Raw genomic sequence first — 21177 nt, 5'->3', positions numbered from 1 at the left:
GAACAAGGCGCTTGCTCGTCTTACAAACTATGCAGCCCTATGCCCAAGGAGGTCCGGAATATCTTCTACGGCTCAAGTGGCAGACAGGTCCAAGCAACTGAACCTATCCGCCAGGGGGCCAGGGCGCCGGGGTGCTGCATACCGCAAATCAACAACTGACAAACAGCTAAGTTGAAGTTTCTTCTATTTCAAAAATTTCAACTAATACAGTGTTTGTTACATAGTGCAAAAAGAAAAAGATACAATGCCCAGCTCAAGGGTCCGCAGCTTCCCGTTTGAAGTAGGCGGCAACGAAGTCGACGACCTCTCGCACGCTGTCCCGAGCGGCGGCCTCCGTCTCCGCTACAGGGCCATTGACCACGGGCGCCAGCGACATGGCCGGGTCATGGCTCCGGAGGCAGGTCAGGATGTGCTCTGCCACCATCCGGATCAGCTCGCGACCCTCGGCTTCAAGCTGACCAGCGAGGACTGGCTCCAGACGATGGAGCCTATCCGAAGCAGAACTCAGCACTGGGAGGGCGTCAGCTATCGAAGCTGGCGGCTCCACCACCTGGATTGGGCTCATCCCAAATGGCACCAGTGCGAGGCTCGCTTCGGCCGCCCAGTCAGCGATCCGCTGGGCTCCCGCGCGCTGGTCCTCCTGGTGCTTCCGGACCGCCTCCCGGACCGCCTCTTGCACCCGGGTGTCCAGAGCCGCCTTGGCCACCTCCACCTCGCGGGACCTCTCCTCGAACTTGGCCTCCTTCCGCTCCGCCGACTCCTTCAGCTTCTTGAGCGAGTCTAGCTGGCGGCCAAGTTCCTTCTCTATGCCGGTGGCATGGGCCTCCCGTGCATAGAGGGACTTCCGGGCCTCCTCCAGCTCTGCCTCGGCATCAGTCAGCTTGCCTGCTCCCTCCTGCAGTTGCTCGCGCAATCCCTGCAGAGTAGCAGAGAAGACGTCGAGCTCCTGCCTCCGGACCTCGAGGACCTCGCTGCGAGTCTCCAGCTCGGACTGTTGAGCCGTGAGGTGAGCCTCGAGGACGGACCGCTGAGCCGCGAAGCCAGCAACCTCCAGGGTGAAATCCTTCTCCCGCTGCGCCAAGGATTTCTCTCGGTTCGACACTGTGAACTCCCGGTCAAACACCTTCCTAAGGTTGGCTCGGTAGGCCTCTTGGTCCGCCTTGAGCTTCGACCGAGTTTCTGCAGCGCGGGAGGCTTCGGAATTCGTGTGCGCTTCCAGGCGGGTGTGCCAGTCGGGGAGGCACTGGCGCTCGCCCTCCAGAGCAGACCACTCCCGCCGGAAGGCCGCCTCGGCGGAGGAAGTTGCCTCCTCGATCGACTGCCGAACCTGAAACAGCACTTGGGGGAGGGGAGTCGCATCCTCCTCTGGGAGTTGGAGCTGCAGAAGTTGCCTGCCAAAGACCACCTCCAACTCCTCCTCTGCAACAGGACCGGAGCTAGAGGTGGGGGCTTCCGCTGCAGCACTTGTCTCCGGTGCCCCCGCTGCCGCCGCGTCGAGTGCGGCTGTGCCTAGCTCCGGCGCCCCCGCTGCCGCCGAGTCCGGTGCGGCCGGACCCAGCTCGGGCGCCACCGCTGCTGCCGTGTCGGGTGCGGCCGTGCCCAGCTCCGGCGCCTCCGCCGCCGCCGCGTCGGGCACGGCCGCGCCCAGCACCGGCGCCTCCGCCGCCGCGTCGGGCGCGGCTGCGCCCAGCACTGGCGCCTCCGCCGCCGCAGCATCAGGGGCAGCGGCGCCCAGAGCCGGCATCTCAGTTGCCGCGGCGTCGGGTGCGGCAGCACCCAACACCGGCGCTTCCGCCGCCGCCGTGTCGGGTGCGGCTGCATTCAGTACCGGCGCCTCCGCCGTCGCCGCGTCGGTACCCTGTAGCAGGGATACCCACTCTCACTGCAGCAAGTAAGGACGGAGTAGCCAGGCCCCACCGGTCAGGCTCTTTCCTCACCAGGCCAACGGCCCCGGACCCGTTGCCCGCCTGGGGATGGGTCCGGAGACGCCACGTGTCTCTAAGGAAGGGAAACTCCGAGCTGACAGCCGAGGCCTCGGACCCCCCCATAGGGGTCCGGGACCTCCTGCGTCCATCCGGACCCCCTTACCGCGTGGGGGTCCGGAGCCGCCACGTGTCCCGGAGGCACGGGCACGGGCTCGAGCGCGAGTCCTCCGCAAGGAGACTCGCCCACCCACCGCATTTAATGCGGATGGTTGAGGCGTGCTCTATCGCCGCGGCACGCGGGACAGCCTTTGTCAGGCCTCACTGTGCACCGCGTATTATCAAGGTACACAGTGCAGCCGCCTGTGCCACACCCGCGCAGAGCCCGTCTGCAGTATTAAATGGATACGACGGCACGTCACTTTTCCATCATGCCGCCTACGCCGCAAGCTACACAGCCCGTTCAGCTACGTGGCAGGCGACGCCACTAGCTACGTCTGGCATCATCCCGACAAGACAGCGCCTGTACATGATGAATGAGGGACTCCAGGAGCAGGCAAGGGATTCCAGGAGAGAGATCCCCGTTGCCTGCGACGCCATGATGTATGGACAGTACGTTATTTTATACTACACCGTTGGGCCCACTTGTCGGGGACCCAACAGCCATGTACACGCCTCCCTTGAGATATAAAAGGGGGGCGCTCGCTGCGCACTACAAGCTCGCGGGACACACAAGCTCTCGAATCCTCTCCCACTCTCGTGGGAAGGCAATACAACACACAGTGGACGTAGGGTATTACGCTTCGGCGGCCCGAACCACTCTAAATCTTGTTGTGTTCATCGTGTTCTTGAGTGAGATCCATCTGGGACTAGCTAACCCCCGAGTACACACCCTCTGAGCTAGTGCGGGTGCCTTCCGCCACCCGGCCGTGGTTTGCAGCACCACGACAACGATGAACTGTAAAACGAGTGACAAATGCTTATAACAGTCATTAATAGATGCTAAAGCTACTACTAGTGTCACCTATCTTTAGATGACGCAGACGAGGTAAATAGAACTGTATGCCAGAGCACGATGCAATCATGCATGTCACCCTCTGTGGCTTGCCAGATTTAACCACATACGCATTTCATCCATTGGTTCTCGCTAACCCTCCCCTGGCAACGAAGGAAGCCAGGTAGGAGTTCGTTAATTAACCGCCAAGCCGTTGCCCTATTTGGTTTCGTTTAAAACCTACCCCCTCCGCCCCCTCCTCCCTCCAAGCCCCAGCTGCCGTCCTGCGCCTCCCCCGGCCCGGCCGTGTGCGGTGTGACAGCTCCTGGACCGACCGGCCCGCGCGCGCGCGCTTCGTGCCTGGGGGACGCCGGCGCCGGCCGGATGGAGTTCACGTCGTCCTACTTCCACGCGTTCGGCAACCCGGACTTCGCGGCGGTGTTCTCCGGCGGCAGCGGCGGCGGCAGCGCGCAGGCCCACCGGCCGCGGCGCTCCACGGAGGGCGGCAGCGCCAGGGCGGCGGAGGACGGCCGGAGCCCCTCGTCCGCGCGGCGCGCGCCGTCCATGTTCTGCGTCCCCGACACGGAGGCCGAGGAGCCGAACCAATTCCTGGACGAGTGCACCCTCTGCCGCAAGGCGCTCTGCGGCGACATCTTCATGTACAGGTCGGCACGCCTCGCCCGCTAGCGCCGCCGCTCCTAGCATTGCTGTTTTTCCATTGCCGGCGGTTCAGGAAGCGATTAACACCCCGCCGTTGCGTGCGTGCGTGCGTGCGCCGCCCTATCGGCCGGGAGCGCAGAGGGGACACGCCGTTCTGCAGCGACGAGTGCAGGAGGGAGCAGATCGAGATGGACCGCGTGAGGCACCGGAGGAAGAAGCAGCACGCCCTCCTGGCGGCGCAGCAGGCGGCGGCGGCGATGGCGCAGCGGGAACACCGCCCCCAGCGGCAGCTCCAGCCACAGCACTAGACGCGGAGCTCACGACGGATCATCGTCGCGCGCCGGTCGTCCCGGACTCGTCCCCACACGTACCCAAGGATGACGAACGAATTCTTGCACATTCCTAGTACTACTAGGCAGGGATTCTTGCCCCCATCGCAAGGACCAAGTAGCCACGACCCCTTTGTTTCCGTCTGTACCCGACGCGAAAACGGAGGTAGCGGAGGTCTTTTTGTGTCCTGCAATGCAATTACGACGAGCAATCCAAGCCTCGCTCGTTTTCTTTCATTCCTAATCCTGATTGAGTCCAGGGCCATTGGAGCCAGCGAATGAGCTCTGATCTTTTCCACAAAGCTCCTGCGTGATTTCGTGCAAGAACTGCGTGTGATTTTTCCGCAGAACAGAGGCCGTCGGTTTTTCTTTTTGAAAGACAGAGGTCGTCGGTTTACAATTTATACATCGTAGTCGTAGCCTGACCAACCTCAAAAATTAGTGCAACGTTGCAAAAACAGTTCCATACGATGGCGCTAGAATTACGCCGAGACGGCTCCAATAATAGCCTGCATGACACTGCCAGGCCTGAATTGACGGGAGCAACTGCGGGTACTCGAGAGGGAAAGATCCAGTCCAGTCCAGCCTTGCGGTTCCGTCTCTGCATGTGGAACCAAACCGTGCGCTCTCATGGCGTGAGCAGCCGCGGGTTGAGGAATCCAGCAGGACACCAATCTGAAGCGGTCTTGGCTCTCGTCACACACGCGTTCCATTATTTACACCTGCCGTCTAGCTGCAGACTTTCAGCTCAGTGAACCATCAGTTCACTCACCGCCATTCGACGAGCTGCTTTCTGCTGAAGCTGAGTGACCGATGCTGTTTTGGCCGCTAGTTTCAGCTTTAACTGCCAATAGCTGCATGTCCCCTGAAACAAGCACGGCCACTCGTGCTGGTCAACGGATCCAACACATCAACTATGCAAAGGCACTGGCAGAGAAACAGGGGCTACACTACATAGTCATTAGCGGGTGCTAATGCACCCCCTAAAAAATGAAAAAATAGTAGCTATGCTTAAATTTTCACGGTATTTGTATCTCCATGACTCAACTTTATGCACCCACAGAGGTAAGCGCACCCCCTTCCACAGAAACGACCATGACGGGGCCTGGGGGTTAAGGTATTCTCAGCGTTTCGCGAATTCAGGCCACGGAGCAACGCAATCAACCAATCACTGGTTAGCTCGCTCTCGCTGCAGGGCAGGCCGGTTCATGCTTCGACGCGAATAGCTCAACCACTCGGGAAAATGCCTCCCCGAACACTGCGGACCATGCGGCGCCGAACACCGACGAATCCGTGCCTCCCTTCTCGCTCAAGCATGGCGCGTGGTGCGAGATGCCCCCTTCGAAAAATTCTCGAGCAAGTTCACGCACGAATCATTCATTGATACGGCAGGCGCATCGAATCGAAGCGCATCAAAAGGTCCAGCCGTCCAGAAGCGAGCGGCAAGCCTTCAGAGTTTTGACACCGTATTGCTGCGCGCCACAAGTTTCGCGAGATCTTCGGACGGAGTCTCCTGCAGCAGCGCCGCGCTGGAGATTCTCCACGTTGGACTCGCTCCACTTCGCATTTTTGTGTGCTCTGGAACGCAAGGCTGTTGTGATCCCACGGGCGCACGGGGGGCACGACGACTTTGACGCGAAGATTCATTCCGCGCGCTGGGGGCGGCTCCGGCGAGTCGTCGTCGTCGTCGTGGGGCCAAGGTTCCGTCCACTTCTCGCTGGCAAGTGGGGCCAGCGGCTAGGCCCCCGGGAAAGCTGGAGCGCAGCAAGTGGACGAATCGGGAGCGTGGGGCCCGCGGACCCGCACCCCGGGCCTGACCAGCGCGCCGGCCCACTCGCGGGGTTCCAGGTGACGCCGACTGACAGGTGGGCCCACAACGATCTCCACGCTGGTCCTGGGGGGGTGGTGCTAGGGCAGCCATTATTAAACGCCAGCGCGCACCACCTCGCGTTGCCTCCCCACCAAGCATCACCACGCATTCGACGCAGGCGCGCAGGGAAGCACGGGGGCAGGAAAAAGAGCACGAACTATTTGCAGCGGCAGAGGCTGCTGGCGAGGAGGAAGACTCCCGATCTCGCCGGAGTCGGCGGAGCGCACGCTCCCCTTTCCTTCGGCGTCGCCGTCGTCGAGCGGCCGCGCGTGTAGCCGCTGGGATCGCTCGCTAGCCGGTGGCGCTCGGCGACCGACGCGGTAGGGGCCCGGGGAGACAGCCTGCGCGCGGGAGAAGAGATCGATGGGGGGAGCGGGGCACGGCGTGCATTTCTTGGACGCGTGCTTCCTCTGCCGGAGGCCGCTCGCCGGCAACCGCGACATCTTCATGTACAGGTGCGGTGCCGCCTCTTGTTCCCTTCTTTCCCTGTTTTTTTCCTCCGTTGGAGCGGCGCCCTAACCGGCCGCGCGTGCCACCGTCCCTTGACCGGCGAGCAGAGGGGACACGGCGTTCTGCAGCGACGAGTGCCGGAGCGCGCAGATGGCGGCGGACGAGGCAGCGGAGAGGAAGGAGAGGGCCAGCGCCAAGGCGGTGGCGCATGGGGCCCTGCCCGCCAGGGAAGCGGAAGGCCCGCAGGAGCGCAGCGGCAAGGTCCGGGCCGGGTCCATCCTGGCCCTGTAACCAGAAACTTCTCTCGAATCTAAGCACGGCATTTTCTTTTCTTTTTTGCCCCCCTTCCTTTCCATTCCATGTAGGAGTATTTCTCTACCTTTACGAAACGCACCACCGGAGGGTCGCCACCTTCATGTACACGGACGGGTTTGTGTTTTTTGATGATGAAAACCCCTTGGGACCATCCGGCTGTGTGTGGTGGTTGCTGTTTTTTTTTTTCCTTTTGGTGTGCTGGTTGCTTAGCTTGGTGATCCATGATGTATGCATACTGCACCCACGTACCTTGTCATGCATGGAGGTAGTAGTATTATTGGTTAGTCTAACGATGAGGAAATAATAAAGGTGGCTACTGCAGCACAACATCGCGTGTGATGTGGAGATGCCGTGTTGCTTTCAGAAACGTCGACACGTCTGTGTACGTGTACGTATGAATGATCATCATCGCGTGTACGAAAGTTCTTAATTACGGTGTTAAATAAAATCAGTTTACAAAACCGACTCCAGAACTCATGCACTAGGAACCCTGAAGAATCTAATGAGACTTTTGGCCGCGTGATTAGAGGATGATTATTCTAGCATCACTATATCCAATCATCGATTAATTAACATGATTAAATTCATCGCGAAAAGTTATATCTATTCCTAATTTTTTTTTACAAATAGACTTTATTTAGCACTCCATACATGTGAGATTTTTTCTCGACCGGTGGTGAACCAAACAAGACCAGCATCTCTTGGCGGTTTCATGCGACTGGTGTCGCGTGGTTATTCGATGCAAACCGGACCGGGCCGCGGCCGGTGGCTAGCTCGCGACACCTCGCGCTGTGATGCTCACAGGAATACTGACGAGCGTCATGATGGTCTAAATTTGGGCGTGCAGTACTCCACTACGGAGTACTATACAATTCTGACTTGAGCCACCCTTTTAATTTTCAAGCCATTCAGCCCGTGCAAACAAACTACGTGGACCAATCCGACCGCCGGTGGGCCGATTAACAAACCCAGAGCGTGTTTCTTCGCGCCAACCAGCTCTCGGCAACGCAACATGCACACCGCACACCACCGCATCTCAAGCGCCAGGGGCGGCCGTGCTGTGCGTGCCGACATGTTGGCGAGCGTGCACTGTGCACACGCTCTTGGCGCGGCACGCGTGACGAGTCGGAGTGAGAGAAACGGGACGCCCGACCTGCCGAGCCCCTTTTCCACTGATCGCAGACGCATGACGAACCCCGGGCCAGGGCGCCGGCCTGTGGCGGTGCACTGGCTCCAGCTGCTCCACTAGGTGGAGGTGGCACAGCAGAAGCAGCAGTGTAGCACGCAGGCAGGTTCAGAGCGTGGCCGGCCGCGCTGGGCTGGGCCACCCGTCGCCGTCGGTTTCACTTCACTGCCTGTCGTTGCCGGGGGCGGTACGGGGCGGGGCAAGTGGACAAGCCTCCGTGACGCGCCGGCCGGGCGGTCGGAAAGGGGGAACAGCCGAACAGGACGAGCGCTGTTGCCGAATACGCATGGATCTCGGACTGTAGCACGCGCACAGTATCGAAAGTTTCCTTTCGTTTCCGGCGAGATGACGGGTCATGCGCAGGGTTTAATTTACCGGACCGGCCAAACAGCCGGGGTCCGGTACCGGTATACCGATCCGGTTTGGCCGGAAACCGATTGGTACCGGTCGAAGTTAAATTTGAATTCAAAAATCTCAGTTCAACCGGTTCGTACTGGTATACCGGTCGGTTTGACCGGTTTACCAGTCGGTTTGACTGGTAAACGGTCGGTTTGACTGGTAAACGGTCGGTTTGACTGGTAACCGACCAAATTCAAATTTTTTTGGTTTAAATTCAAATGCCCACAAAATATACTAAATGAATGTTTGTATAACATGGTTTAGCCTAAATGAACCCACCAACCCTCTTTTGTACTATTTTTACATTGTATTTGTATATTTTTGTATGCACGCTTTTTTTGTTTAACTTCAAATCCCCGCAAACTATACTAAATGAACGAATTTTTGAGAAAATTTGATACCATTAAATTCGTCGCGCCTTGAAGTATTTTTTGGAATTTTTTATTTTTTAATTTAAATTTAAATTTTGAATTTTGGACCGGTATGATATCGGCCCAAACCAAAACCGAGCCGGACCGGTTTGACCGGTAACCGGTCAAACCGGACCGGTTCCCACCGATTTGATGAATCCTGGTCATGCGTACTACTTGAGTCTGAATCGGAAATCATGAGGTTTTGATTGATCTCATCTTGTCCATTTGTGCGCAAGTCCATCGTACGCATCATGAAATGTGTTGGGCTCACGGACGTTGGGCCGTAAAGTGGCCGCCGAACAGATCTCGGCTTGGGTGGACAACAGATATTAAACCCATTTACAGCGATGGGATTCCGGCCTCTCATATGATCTCGGCTTCTGTTCGGCCACTTTTTTGGGCCGGGTGAAACTGGTTTCGAGGATTATTTTTTTGACGAATTTTTGAGAAACTCTGGTTTGCAATTTCTCAAAGCTGACCCCCTCTATCGCTCGCGCCGCACGGGAAGACCTAGGTAGCATGCTCGCCGCCGCCTGGAGGGTGTCGCAGCGAGCCGTCACGTCTCCTCTCCTCTCCGCCGGGCGATCCCAAATCCGGAGCCCTTTCCCCACCATGGCGTCTCTCTCGCCGGCGGCCGCCTCCTCGCCGAAGAGGCTGAGGGTCTACTCGTCCGCTCCAGCCGGCGGCGAGGACGGCGCTGGGAGCGGCAAGCGAGTGGGGACCCACAACGGCAGCTTCCACTGCGACGAGGCGCTCGGCTGCTTCCTCATCCGCCTCACCTCCCAGTTCGCCGGCGCCGACGTCGTCCGCACCCGCGACTCGCAGGTCCCTTCCTCGCTACCTAGCCTACCATTCATTGGTAGGGTTCTCCCCCTCAGTTTCGTTGTGGCTAGTGAAGGTTGCTTGTGTCTGGGGCTCTGGGCGCTGGCGTACAGGTTTGTGTGCGAGGATTCGTAGACTTAGCAGACTTTATGTATCCTCACACACGAATTTATGTTGTTGACTAGTGTTGATATTTCCAAATTTCGTGTGTTCATGTGCACTAATATTCTGATACTGAGAGAAATGGATGAAGATTCCCAACACATCAGTGATACCCTTGCACTTGCTTAGATTTCACACTGCTCCATTATAGAGAAATGGATGAAGATCCCCAACACATCAGTGATACCCTTGCACTTGCTTAGATTTCACACTGCTCCATTATAAGTTCTGAATTGGAACCTTAGAAATTTTAGTGAACGTGCTTTCTACCTCCTGTTATCTGGGACATAAATTCAACGTACATATGTATGCTTAATGTGTTTCTTTGTTTAGCATGCTGTTGAATCACCTTCATATACATGGAGGAATGCATTGCATTCTTCCTTCATTACCTCTGAATCTGATATTGGTATATAAGTGCAATAATTAGTGTTGTACCTTGCAATTCCACTAACTTGTTTACCTCCATTTCTGATTGAACTATGCAATAGATTCTTGATACACTGGATGCCGTGCTTGATGTCGGTAGTGTCTATGATCCCAGCCGGCATCGATATGATCATCACCAGAAGGGCTTCAATGAGGTTTTTGGACATGGATTCAACACAAAACTTAGCAGTGCTGGACTTGTCTACAAGGTACTCCCCATGGGCAATGCTAATTCCGAATTCCTCTCCGAGCAATTCCAGAGCAATCAGCAATAGCAGTTAGGCATATAATCCTCCAAAGTTAAATCTTTGTTGTTGTAGTTTTGTATTATTGTATATGCTGAAGGGTTTTCAACTGCACCACACGGCATCAGGTGGATCCTTGGTGGGATGCACGACTTTTATTTTGTGTCATAACATTTGTATAATTTGCTAGGTTGCCGAGGCTTACAAGTTGCACATTGAATATTGTTATTAGTACTCTTGCATTTATCTTGTCTTCATTTTTTACATAAATACAGTGCTTATTTTTCGAACTTGCCTGATTTTGCAGCATTTCGGTAAGGAGATAATTGCTAAGGAGCTTGGAGTTAATGAGGATCATGAAGATGTTCACCGGCTGTATCTTGCAATATATAAAAGCTTTGTTGAGGTGTGAATCTTATTACATGACCAATATAGTTCAGTATACCTTTTTTTATTGGATTGAAATGGTAATTATCATCAGCTCGTTAGTCTTGCAATTCTTGAACATATGGCTGACATACACTAGTGAGAAACTTCATAGACAGCAGTTAATTATATTTCAGCTTTTCCGCATATATATCTATTATTTTGAATTTTTGATTGGATCTCGTGAACTTTGGACATATCAACAGGTATTGTATGTTTTGTCATTGCTTGGGAAGTTATGGACTTTGTAAATTTTTTTCAGGTATTGTGTAAAACCTAGTGCACATGAGCATGTTTCTGCGCTTAGGGTTGTTGAATGCCCCACTTTGCTCAGTCCATCATTGTAGGATAAACTCTTTTAACTTGGGTCAGAGGAAAGATTTTCCCATTTCTTCAATCTGAAAGAAAGTGTTAATGAACCAACAACCAAATGTCACTATTTGCTGGTTGCCTTTTTGTTTATAATTGGCAAACTTCAATCACACAACTATCATCAGATATCATGTTTTTGAGACACATCTAGTTGTACGTTTTTTACTCTTCCATGTGTTTATGAATTCCTACCAATTATTTTTTTATGGCTAAAGAAGCAACACACAATACACGGACCATGTTGCAGGCACTTGATGCAATTGACAATGGAATCAATCAATATGACACAGACCAACCACCAAAGTATGTGAACAATACACACTTGTCTTCGCGCGTTGGACGTCTAAATCTGGACTGGACTGATCCAGACCAGTCACCTGAGAAGGAGAATGCCGCATTTCAACAGGCCATGATGCTAGCTGGAAGTGAATTTATGGAGGTATTTGACACTTGATTCAAGACTCATGCCTTGGTGCCATAATGTGTTCTGTTCATTCAGTGCATAAGAATCTCTTGTCAGATTATGTGTTTTGCTAGCAGTCCTCTTTTTATATGACAGTATTATTCATCTCCAATGCCAGAGTGTTCGCTTTCATGTTAAATCATGGTTACCTGCAAGATCTACTGTCCTGGAGTGTTTGTTATCAAGAGGAAAGGTTGACCCAATTGGAGAAATCATGGTTTTGGATAGATTCTGCCCGGTAAGATCTTGACCTTTTCTGTGTCACATAAATATTGATGGTACCAACATCCAGAACTGAATTCTTAGCCTCTGTTTCGGATACTAAACGAAGCTATAGATGTTAGACCTGTCTGGTTGTTTTATTTTACAATCTTTTATGTGCTCAATATTGTCATGGCATTTAAAAGGGACATTTGAAATTTGTGGTACCCAAAATAACAGAAAAAAGGGGGCTTGTTCTTTAAGTGCTACCTTTAAACTTCAGCCCACTCATGTTCACTAATTGTAACTAACCATTAACCATTTAATTTAGTCATATTATGTCTTTGAACTTGCTATAAAAGATTTACTGCCATATTGAACATGTAACCTGAAGAAGTGCATATTTATATTAAAATGACAGTGGAAGCTTCATCTATTTGAGCTTGAAGAGGAGTTGAAGATTGATCCACTAACCAAGTATGTGCTATATCAGGTAAGGAGTCCTTCCCTTCTTAGACTACAATTATGAATTTGACACATCTTAGTTCACTTATGATGCAATTGGTCTTGCTTGTTTCCCTCAACGTTTTTTATTCTCTGATCTAATAGCTTCAAGATCAGTCTTATAAGTTATAAGCTTCTCTGATCTAATAGCTTCAAGATCAATCTCATAAGTTATAAGCGGTATCTCCTTGGTTCTGTCCTAATCAATAGAATTGAACTGCTTGCAATAAATTTTTCAGTCTTGTTATTTACTTTTTCCAAGCATGGCGTCTTTGAACTCCAATACCATGCCGCATACATATTTGATTTTCGCCATATAATTGCAGGATGAGAGGAGCAAGAGCTGGCGAGTGCAAGCTGTTTCTGTTGCTCCTGACAGGTTCGAGAGCCGAAAGGCTCTGCCAGAGAAGTGGAGGGGCATGAGAGATGATGAACTATCTACGGAAACTGGCATTCCCGGATGTGTGTTTGTCCATATGAGTGGCTTCATCGGCGGCAACAAGACCTACGAGGGAGCGTTGGAGATGGCAAGAGCTGCTCTGAAATGTTGATTCAACCAAAGCAGCTATCAGTAACAGTCTTACCCATGTTACCATGTCTTTAGCAAACACGTCGGAGCTTCAGCACACACACTATGGAATTGGGCCTCCGCCCATGTTATCATTGACCCGTAGTTGTAGCTGTCATTGAGAGTACTCGTATTCTGTTATCCTCATTTTACAGAAGAGGTAGATTCTTCTCTTTTTTTCTCTCCTTTGAATCTGGTAATGATTAGGATGTGACAATTTATTTTAAAAAACGGTGGAACTTATTATTTGGTGCCCTTGTTTGACAGTCACCATGTTTCTTAGTGCGCATTGACAGACGAAAGTGTCATACAACCAAAGCATATGATCAAGTCCACTTACAATCTAAATGACTATTAGAATCTCAACTCAAATAAATTGAGGGTGAACTGGTGAAGCACTATACACGTAGTAATGATTAGGACAACACTATGCACGAGCTATGCATCATACATACAGGCAGCGATGCGCTTCTGGACAAGGGGCGCCGCCGCACAGGATAACACGTTCACGCCTTGACCCGTTTGGCGTCCGCGCAGGCTGCCTCCAGATCCCCCAGGAAGAACAGGATCCGGTTCGATATCAGCCGCTGCCCGTCGTCTTGAGCGTCCTGCCGCGGCGCGTCCTTGCCGCCGTCACCGTCCGTGTCCTGGCGCGAGCCCAAGTACCTCTGGATCTCGCCCTGGTAGATCAGGTAGTAGTCCTTCCCTTCCCTGATGATCCTGACACCCCTGAGAAGAACGTGGCACGGTCACACTCGAAGCCACACACACACGCGCGCGTCGAACAGAGGAGATGCTGGACGACGCAGTAGCACAAGCTGCTGATGGCAATTGGCAACATCAGAGGTAGTGGGAACAGATGGGCGAGTTGGCTTACAGTCCGTATCGGTCGCATCGGTCCTGCACGACGAAGACGTCCTTCCAGGGCTTGGAGCCCTCCGGCGCGTAGAACGCCGCGGCGTCCGGCCCCCACCTGTCGGTGAACAGCTTGCGCCACAGCTCATCGTCGGAGGTCAACGCCCTCCATTTCCTGCAAACTGAGCTCGGACCAGCAGCATCGTCCCAGTCAAGGCTATGTGTAACTCACTAAAACGAGACTCTGCTACCGTGGTAGGAGTACATGCTTTCTGCTAGCGCTAGCATCAAGCTATCTCTCGATGAAATTCCAGAAGCATTTTCAGAGTTCAGCTTGGACAGGACACGGGATACACAGCAGGTTCGATTTGAGAATCGGAGACTAGAAAGCAGTCAGTGGCTCGCCAATCATAATCGGAATTGTCATTGCTAACCAAACAAGGGGGCGTCTTAATTAAATTAGACAGTTGAGAATTCAGACCACGGGGAATTGTGAATTACGGCACGATTGCAACGCCACGCAGGGGCCCATGCAGGAATCATGACTGATGAGGGAGGCGTCAAACCTTGGGGAGCGGAGGCGAGGGACTGGTGATCCAGGAGCTGGAAGATCTTGAGGCACAGCTCTCCAGGCAACCAATCCATGTCGTGTGTCTTCTCCTCGAGCTTCCCCCAGTGGCAGCTGCGCGATGCCTCTGTCCCGAATTCAATCGCGACTCACTGGCCTGCGACTCAACGGCCCCGTACTCCTCCGACTCAATCGCGCCGTTTCCCTTCTGCCAGCGCGCGACTTCCCCCCGGCCTTCCAGATCCGGAGCTGCAGGAGGAGGGCTCGCAAGTGATGGACGACGAGTGGAGGAGGAAGACGAGAACATGCGGGAAGGAGAAGCAATGTTCGTTGGCCCCCGCGGTAGTTAGATGCGGCCAACGGCTTGCCGCTTGCAGTCCCTTTGTGGCTTTGTGGCCGTGTGCCCGTGTCTGTCAACCCTGTATACCGCGCCAGAGAAGCGCGCAAATGTACTCTGCTCACTGACAAATGGGTCCCGCAAGAGTCAGCCGGCGCATGGCCCGCACGGTCATAGAGGCTGCGCGTGCGTCTCCGCTCGGTACACGCGAGCGGCGCTGGATTGCCACACGAGGACGGTACCCCTCGCACGCGCCGTGGCTGGCACATCTGGCAGTGTCCTCTCTCCCGTGCGCTGCGTGCTTCAGACGGTGGTCTGGGATGATCAAAAAAAAAAAAAGACAGTGGTCTGGGCGGAGCCCGATTTTAGTGGACTGATTTTACTATTTGGGCTCAATTAGTTTGGTGTCTAATGGGTCGACATGTTTATTAGACTGATTTAATTTGATTTTTCTTTTTTACTAATTCAATTTGGCGCATTTAATCCTTCAATCGCCGCTCCTGTCGCTGTGGCCGGAGAGCTCCTGCGCTGCCGGGGCTTGTGCCGCACCTCCCGTCACTGCAGCCGGTGGGCTGGTGCGCCGCCGGGGCCGCACCTCCGTCACTGCAGCCAGAGGGCTCCTGCGCCGCCGGGGCCGCCCCACCCATCACTGTGGGCGGAGGGCTCGTGCTTGCGCCCAACTTGCTGGCGCCGCTGCTCCCTGGCGTCGGGGCTGCCGCCGCCAGGGGGCTCGTGCGCCCACATCTCCAGCGCCGCGTCCCAAAAATTGCTACTTGTAAAAGTACAAACGTAGGTGTCGAATTCTCAGAAACCAAGAAAAGAACGGAAGGAGCTAAAAGAAGGTGGCATGCCCTCTGATTGATTGGATCCCGACAACGAGACCATGATGCCCTCTGATTGATTGGATCCCGACAACGAGACCATGAGCTACAGATAGTGCTATGAGTGGGCTGTGGAAGAGAGACCTTCGGCGAGAGGCGGCGATGGGTGCCGGAATCGGAGTCGGCTGCCATGCTATCGTTGCTGTTAATACTTGCGACATTCGATCTTACTACTGCTCAGGTTCAACTGGAAGCCGTTGCATGAGGTGAACCCGTGGTTTGAAAGGTGGTTTGGCTGGAATGATATTGCAGTTCAGTTTAGACCCTGTTTGGTTTATAAAAGACTCTAGCCCCTACAAAAGACCCTGAGTCTAAAAAAAAAGTCTCACCCTGTTTGTTTTCAATGATTAAAGGGATTAAATCTCATTAAATGGTGTGTTCAAAAGACATTTTTACCCATTCTCCCTACATGCATGCGGATAGGGTAGGGGCAGTAGGTGGAATTGTAGAAAAAAAACCCTAAAAAACTCCTCATGAGGATCTTCTTCAAAAAAGTCTCTACCCTAAAAAAGTCCCTAAAAATCCCACATGTTTGGTTTAAAAGTCCCATAAGTCCTAGGGACTTCAACAAAAGTCCCTCAAACCAAACAGAGTCTTAGATTGGTTGTAGAAGTTGGTAGTCTGGAATGGTTTAGCGTGTGAAAGGTACTATCATTAAAATTAAAGTGATTTGGTTCGATTTTGGGCCAACCACTAAGCTGCGTCCCGCCGCTGCCTCCAAGTCCCTCAGGGAAGGGCGGTTTCCGCCTTCGCGGTTACCACTTTACGCCTACGAAGCCCGGTCTCGGATCCTGGCCGCTTTGCGCCTCCCGCGACCGTTAGACTGAGCGACTGGCTGGCTCCTCGCCCCGTCTGAAGCCCTCGCCGACGAGTCGGTGCCCGGCCCCGCCCCCCGTCGTCCCGGCCACCGCCTGCCTGCAATGGGGAGGATGCCGCGCGCGGCCCTGGTCCAACCCTCCGCCACGTCCTCGCGCCGCTTCTGCGGGAGCTCGCCGCTGCGGCCTTCGCGCGCGTCGGCGCTGCGGAGAGTGGCGGCGGTGCTCCTGCTTGCCGCCGCGGTAGCGCTGCCCTGCGCCGTGCTGTACCGCGCCGCCGTGGATGCTACGGCGCCGGTGTACATCCCGCGGGCGCGCCGGCCCTTGTTGCAGTGGGACCCGCCGCCGCTTCCTCCGGTTGAGGTCCCCGCGGAGGACGACGACGCCGATCCCTTCCCCACCGACGATCTGGTGGGATTTGCCTCCTCCTTTTTGTTACCTTTGTTGATTTTCTCACACAGGATTCTATGGATCCTAGTTGTTCCTTGTGCTTAGCATGTTTTTGGGTATTGTTCATGTTCGCTACGTTTAGGCAACAAGATGCGGTTTCGACATTCCCGATCCTGTTAATTTCGCATCTCAGACCTAGCGATTCCTGCATCCTGACCCTGATATAGTGGTGTTTGCGTGGGTTCGCTGAGATCATGGAACGTTTCATGATATCTTAATAAATGTGAACGTTGTTGCCTTATTGGACACACTGGTCATTCTTTACGATACTTGATTTTGCAAGCCTACTTCTCAGTTGGAGCACTCTGAGTGGAATAAACAAGTGCCAACTGCTTGTCCTTTGCTATGTTGTGAATTAAAAATACATTAGTGCATTTCTAGTGCAAACTTGTGAATGGTCTCTTATGCTCTCAACTAAATAATGTCCTTCGGTTATGTTATATAAACAAACCTGATGTGTTTGTTGCTCTTATGCTCCAGTCAAGGATTTACTTCTAATTTTAGCCCGCTGATTAATATGATATTAAGTTCAACCACGATGCAGAGCTTGTAACTTTTGCATCTCAGTTTACACAGTTGTTATTGTTGTAGGTCAGTGAAGATCTCAGACTAGAGCTGGTTCTGCAGGAGGCTTCTATGGACAATAAGACCGTAATATTGACGACCCTCAATGCTGCATGGGCTTCACCAGGCTCAGTGATAGACCTTTTCATTGACAGTTTCCGTAGTGGTGTTGGTACTAGCTCACTTTTGAGACATCTTGTGATAGTAGCATTTGATTGGAAGGCATATAAACGATGTGTCAAGATCCATCCCTACTGCTTTGCTCTTACAACTGAAGATGTGGATTTTTCTGAAGAGAAGAGGTTTCAGACCTCTGGGTATCTTGAAATGATGTGGAAAAGGCTGGATTTCTTACGGCTAGTGCTTGAAAAAGGTTACAGCTTCGTTTTCTCGGTAAACTTATGCCTTTACATTCATCCTGTACTATTGCATTGATATTCAGCTTTTGAACAGTTCACTGTGGGTTTCTTATTGGTGGTTTCACTTGATATAACTATCTCTTCCCCCCCTGCATTTCAGGATGCTCATATCATGTGGTTCCGCAATCCTTTTCCATTCTTTTATTCTGATGGAGACTTCCAGATTGCATGTGATCACTATGTGGGTAATGCAACGGACTTGAGGAACATAGCCAATGGAGGATTCAACTATGTGAAGTCAAATGATCAAAGCATAGAGTTTTACAAGTTTTGGTATTCTTCTCGATTTAGTTATCCTGGGTACCATGATCAGGACGTGTTTAATTTTATAAAGCATGATCCTTACACTACAGATATTGGTCTGACAATTAAGTTCTTAAGTACATCGTACTTTGGTGGCATTTGTGAGCCAAGCAGAGATTTAAACAAGGTTTGCACCATGCATGCAAACTGCTGTATTGGACTGCAGAGCAAAATTCATGACCTGAGAATCATGATGGAAGACTGGAGGAACTATATGTCGATGCCACCAAGCCTAAAAAGTTTTGGAGCATTGTCATGGAGGGTACCACAAAATTGCAGGTGCGATGCCTCCTTTGATTTGAGTTTATTTTATGAAAAACATTTTGTGGTTCAGTGAAGTGTAGCAGGTATTCTGTGAGGACAATCTTCTTTATTTGATGGCATTCTGAATGTTTGATTTATATTTTCAGCCTGTCGTTATTAAGCCCATGAGGCATGCTTGTGGAGTTGAAACAGTTCACTGCTGCAAAACATGTCAACATTTTAGTGTATGCTTACGGAAGGAAGAAAGGAAATACTTCAAAGGTTAGTTTTATGCTTGCTACCCCATTTCTTGTGTTTTATTTACTTCAGCATATTTTAGCTAGTAGTCACTATTGCTAGCATAAGTATGAACTTAATCTTAGGAGCCTCCACAAGGCTAAACAATAAGGAACACCATAAGAGATGTAGTAACTACACTGCTTCAAACATTCCAAGAGCGTGACCATAAGATTTTTGGAAATCTTATTAAGTATGCTACAGATGGTGCATGAATCAAAGAGTATTCTTGGAGAAAGGTATCTGATGGAGTAGTATGTCACTAGATGTTATTTGTTGGACTTGGAACTGTGTAATAGGACCGAAATTGTCCAGTACTCTGTTCTAACGAAGCTGTTCTGTAAATATTTGGGTTCCCCAATCTAATATAGAGGTGGAACTCTTGCCATCTTTTAAGACCTTACTAGGACTTTCAGTCTACAAGAGAAATGGTTTGTGTAAATTGCCGAGATGTCCTATCCATTGGATAGCAGCTTACATGCAAATCTTGTCTTTCAGGAAAAGCTGGAGCCTGATCAATATCATTGCTTCCAACTTCATACCTTTGACTACTGGTGTTCATCTCATCTTTGGAAAATCAACCTTGGGTAGAAGATTCCTTCTCCCCTTCTATATTATTTGCAGTTCCCAAAACTTGTGTTCTAAAGTGGTTGATCTCGAACTGCAGCATATATGTGAATATTTCAAATTGCATCAAGTGGTAGGTGTTTTACCTGTATAGTAAGCAGCGGCAAGAGGCAAGTTGCCCAACAAAAGTGAAGCAAGCTGTTCAAGGGGTTTTGACTTCCGAGCATGGGACAAGTGACAGCCCACCTGTTATTGGCATGATCCCATAGTCACCGTTTTCCAGGTGAGGGTGTCTCTCATGTTGATAGTCAGAAAATTTGATATATGAAGCGATTGGTCGTCAAGTGGTCACAGTTTTGGGCATTACTTGACGTGAACAATTTCATGGAGACATATCGACTTATTCTTCAATTTACTTCTGGTGTGGAAAATGAGAAGAATGAAATTTGAACATTCAATTAAACTAATTTGAGTGGCAAACATAAAAACTCCCCCAAGTCTTTTGGTAGGTGCCCGTAAGAATAATGAAGTCACACTTCCATGTCAGTTCACTCAGCAACCATTGAATCCAATCTGTGGACCTGAAATGCTATCACTTTTTCTTCAGGATGATCGTCTCCTGGATGTTTCAGCCATGTGCTACAGACGCTGCAGTCCCTAGTGTTGCTATTCATATGAGTAGAAAAGATAAAATCGCCCTCCCATGCCACCCACTTAAGGCAAATCTTATCTTATCTGAAGACCAGTGTCTTTATCCAAGACGCCCGCACGCTTTGCCAGTCCTAATCACCATGGATCTAAAGTTGCAGCACCCACTGCCTTTTCTCAAAGCTCGGCCAATCTACACATCTATTGATTCTATCCTGAAGATGAGGAGTTCATCCCTCCTTACTTCAAATTCTTCTGCAAACTGGAACAAAAGAATTGTTTTGACCATTCATTCCGTGCAGCGATTCTGATTCGGTGAAGCCGGGCAGCTCCCGGCTTTGAGCTCGTGCTATTCCAAAGTCCTTTTCTGATATTCTGGTATTCACTGCTGGAAGTGCCTCCCGATCGAAATCATTGTACAGTTGGAAATGTGCTTGTAGGCTGTGCCCCGTCCCATCCAACAGATCTCTGTGGATATTGTGCCATGATTTGGTATGCAGGGTCTAATGGGGACCCCCGAGAGAAAGCAGGGCCGCCATTAACGTGAGGTGGTAGTAACAAGGCTGTTTCAGGTGGATTCCGAAGGCAATTAGACGGCTGAGCGTTTCTCATCTTTGGGACCAGTCCCCATCTCTTGAAACGGACTGTTCCGGCCTTCCGGGCAAGGGGGGCGTGTTCATCTTTTCTTAAAGAGCTGAGGTGACCGTAGTCGATAGTCCTTGCGATCTCGGATGGCCCTCTTTTAATCCTTCGAAAATGAATTCGGCATCTCGGTCATATTCAGCGAGTCGACAAAAAGCTGCCCCATCTCATTCTGTTGCATTTTCTCGATACAAACAAGTTGGAAACGAAACTGTTTCTTCCAAATGAGACCATTGTTCAGTCGATTACTGTACTGGGTGCAGGGCGTACCCCGGCCGTCTCTGCATCGCACACGTAGCAGCCCCCGCGCTCGTGCAGGCCGCTGGAGTGCAGGACCATCCCGGCCAGCAACTGAAAGTTCGCCGCGGCTCTTGCCCCTTTCAGCAAAAGCAGGCAGGAAAGATCGGGCCGGGGAACATGCGGTCTCAGGAATCAGGGGCCGAAAAGCGGCGCCCCCCACCCAGACCAACCCAACCCGCCGCGCATCGACAGATCACCACACGCGAGCACCGAGCGGCTCGTCTCGTCCTCCGCCGTGCTCCGACCCCCCTCCGCCGATATCCACACGTCGATCCACGATCCATCCGACAGTGCGGTCGTACCCGCAGAAGGCCAGAGCCGGCCGTCAGTTCAGCCGCACGCCATTGCCGACCGGCATGTGATCGGCATGTGCCGCGCGAAAAGGCCCGGCCTCGCCCATGTGCGAAGCCGCGCGTAGTGGAGGGCCGCTTTGGGTTGGCTCGCCACTACGGCTAACCACCCGATCGGCGACCGAAGCGGCAGGGCCGCGGCCGCGACGGGAGGCGGTCGCCGGAAAAAGGCCGGGCTCCGCTGCGCCCCGTTTCCCCGGGGAGAAAG

At 52.2% G+C, this 21177-nt stretch overlaps 5 protein-coding genes across 8 annotated transcripts; 4 read left to right on the top strand and 1 right to left on the bottom strand.

Annotated features, from left to right (window-relative positions):
• The first annotated feature begins 3178 nt into the window (after positions 1-3178).
• Positions 3179-4207, top strand: LOC120712874. The gene is made up of 2 exons (XM_039998795.1): positions 3179-3581; positions 3716-4207. The coding sequence occupies exons 1-2, from the start codon at positions 3301-3303 to the stop codon at positions 3882-3884; spliced, it is 450 nt and encodes a 149-aa protein (XP_039854729.1). The 5' UTR covers positions 3179-3300; the 3' UTR covers positions 3885-4207.
• Positions 4208-5848: 1641 nt separating this feature from the next.
• LOC120712882 (FCS-Like Zinc finger 2-like) lies at positions 5849-6867 on the top strand. Its single transcript, XM_039998809.1, has 2 exons — positions 5849-6230; positions 6333-6867. The coding sequence occupies exons 1-2, from the start codon at positions 6139-6141 to the stop codon at positions 6514-6516; spliced, it is 276 nt and encodes a 91-aa protein (XP_039854743.1). The 5' UTR covers positions 5849-6138; the 3' UTR covers positions 6517-6867.
• A 2131-nt stretch (positions 6868-8998) lies between these two features.
• LOC120712857 (MYG1 protein C694.04c-like) lies at positions 8999-12987 on the top strand. Its single transcript, XM_039998775.1, has 7 exons — positions 8999-9363; positions 10014-10160; positions 10504-10602; positions 11242-11433; positions 11576-11695; positions 12080-12151; positions 12489-12987. Exons 1-7 carry the CDS (start codon positions 9058-9060, stop codon positions 12711-12713), a joined length of 1161 nt encoding a protein of 386 aa, XP_039854709.1. The 5' UTR covers positions 8999-9057; the 3' UTR covers positions 12714-12987.
• Positions 12988-13019: 32 nt separating this feature from the next.
• Positions 13020-14546, bottom strand: LOC120712866. Its single transcript, XM_039998784.1, has 3 exons — positions 14152-14546; positions 13608-13767; positions 13020-13459 (listed from the first exon to the last, which is right to left on the bottom strand). Exons 1-3 carry the CDS (start codon positions 14228-14230, stop codon positions 13237-13239), a joined length of 462 nt encoding a protein of 153 aa, XP_039854718.1. The 5' UTR covers positions 14231-14546; the 3' UTR covers positions 13020-13236.
• Positions 14547-16162: 1616 nt separating this feature from the next.
• LOC120712846 (uncharacterized protein At4g15970-like) lies at positions 16163-20048 on the top strand. 4 transcript variants are annotated; one of them, XM_039998760.1, is made up of 7 exons: positions 16163-16597; positions 17228-17593; positions 17720-18201; positions 18333-18447; positions 18961-19049; positions 19130-19312; positions 19637-20048. In XM_039998760.1, the coding sequence occupies exons 1-4, from the start codon at positions 16292-16294 to the stop codon at positions 18352-18354; spliced, it is 1176 nt and encodes a 391-aa protein (XP_039854694.1). In that variant the 5' UTR covers positions 16163-16291; the 3' UTR covers positions 18355-18447; positions 18961-19049; positions 19130-19312; positions 19637-20048. The 4 variants fall into 4 exon arrangements, with proteins under 4 accessions (XP_039854694.1, XP_039854698.1, XP_039854684.1 ...); XM_039998764.1 differs by having other exon boundaries at positions 18961-19016; positions 19130-19534; positions 19637-20029; XM_039998750.1 differs by having other exon boundaries at positions 19130-19534; positions 19637-20029.
• Positions 20049-21177: the final 1129 nt, after the last annotated feature.

Source organism: Panicum virgatum, chromosome 1K, assembly GCF_016808335.1.
Source record: "Panicum virgatum strain AP13 chromosome 1K, P.virgatum_v5, whole genome shotgun sequence".
Classification (NCBI taxonomy): domain Eukaryota; kingdom Viridiplantae; phylum Streptophyta; class Magnoliopsida; order Poales; family Poaceae; genus Panicum; species Panicum virgatum.
This window is presented reverse-complemented; position numbering and strand designations above follow the sequence as displayed.

What these genes read in the sequence shown, in the direction of transcription:
- LOC120712857 (XM_039998775.1), top strand. Translation starts at nt 9,058, where the DNA reads ATGCTCGCCGCCGCCTGGAGGGTGTCGCAGCGAGCCGTCACGTCTCCT. An exon ending in GTGCTGGACTTGTCTACAAG is followed by an intron (nt 10,161 to 10,503) that starts GTACTCCCCATG and finishes CTGATTTTGCAG; the next exon opens with CATTTCGGTAAGGAGATAAT. An exon ending in TATATAAAAGCTTTGTTGAG is followed by an intron (nt 10,603 to 11,241) that starts GTGTGAATCTTA and finishes ACCATGTTGCAG; the next exon opens with GCACTTGATGCAATTGACAA.
- LOC120712866 (XM_039998784.1), bottom strand. Translation starts at nt 14,230, where the DNA reads ATGGATTGGTTGCCTGGAGAGCTGTGCCTCAAGATCTTCCAGCTCCTG. An exon ending in CCTCGCCTCCGCTCCCCAAG is followed by an intron (nt 13,768 to 14,151) that starts GTTTGACGCCTC and finishes GTCCGAGCTCAG; the next exon opens with TTTGCAGGAAATGGAGGGCG. An exon ending in CGATGCGACCGATACGGACT is followed by an intron (nt 13,460 to 13,607) that starts GTAAGCCAACTC and finishes CGTTCTTCTCAG; the next exon opens with GGGTGTCAGGATCATCAGGG.
- LOC120712846 (XM_039998760.1), top strand. Translation starts at nt 16,292, where the DNA reads ATGGGGAGGATGCCGCGCGCGGCCCTGGTCCAACCCTCCGCCACGTCC. An exon ending in CCTTCCCCACCGACGATCTG is followed by an intron (nt 16,598 to 17,227) that starts GTGGGATTTGCC and finishes TTATTGTTGTAG; the next exon opens with GTCAGTGAAGATCTCAGACT. An exon ending in GTTACAGCTTCGTTTTCTCG is followed by an intron (nt 17,594 to 17,719) that starts GTAAACTTATGC and finishes CCTGCATTTCAG; the next exon opens with GATGCTCATATCATGTGGTT.
- LOC120712882 (XM_039998809.1), top strand. Translation starts at nt 6,139, where the DNA reads ATGGGGGGAGCGGGGCACGGCGTGCATTTCTTGGACGCGTGCTTCCTC. An exon ending in CGCGACATCTTCATGTACAG is followed by an intron (nt 6,231 to 6,332) that starts GTGCGGTGCCGC and finishes ACCGGCGAGCAG; the next exon opens with AGGGGACACGGCGTTCTGCA.
- LOC120712874 (XM_039998795.1), top strand. Translation starts at nt 3,301, where the DNA reads ATGGAGTTCACGTCGTCCTACTTCCACGCGTTCGGCAACCCGGACTTC. An exon ending in GGCGACATCTTCATGTACAG is followed by an intron (nt 3,582 to 3,715) that starts GTCGGCACGCCT and finishes CCGGGAGCGCAG; the next exon opens with AGGGGACACGCCGTTCTGCA.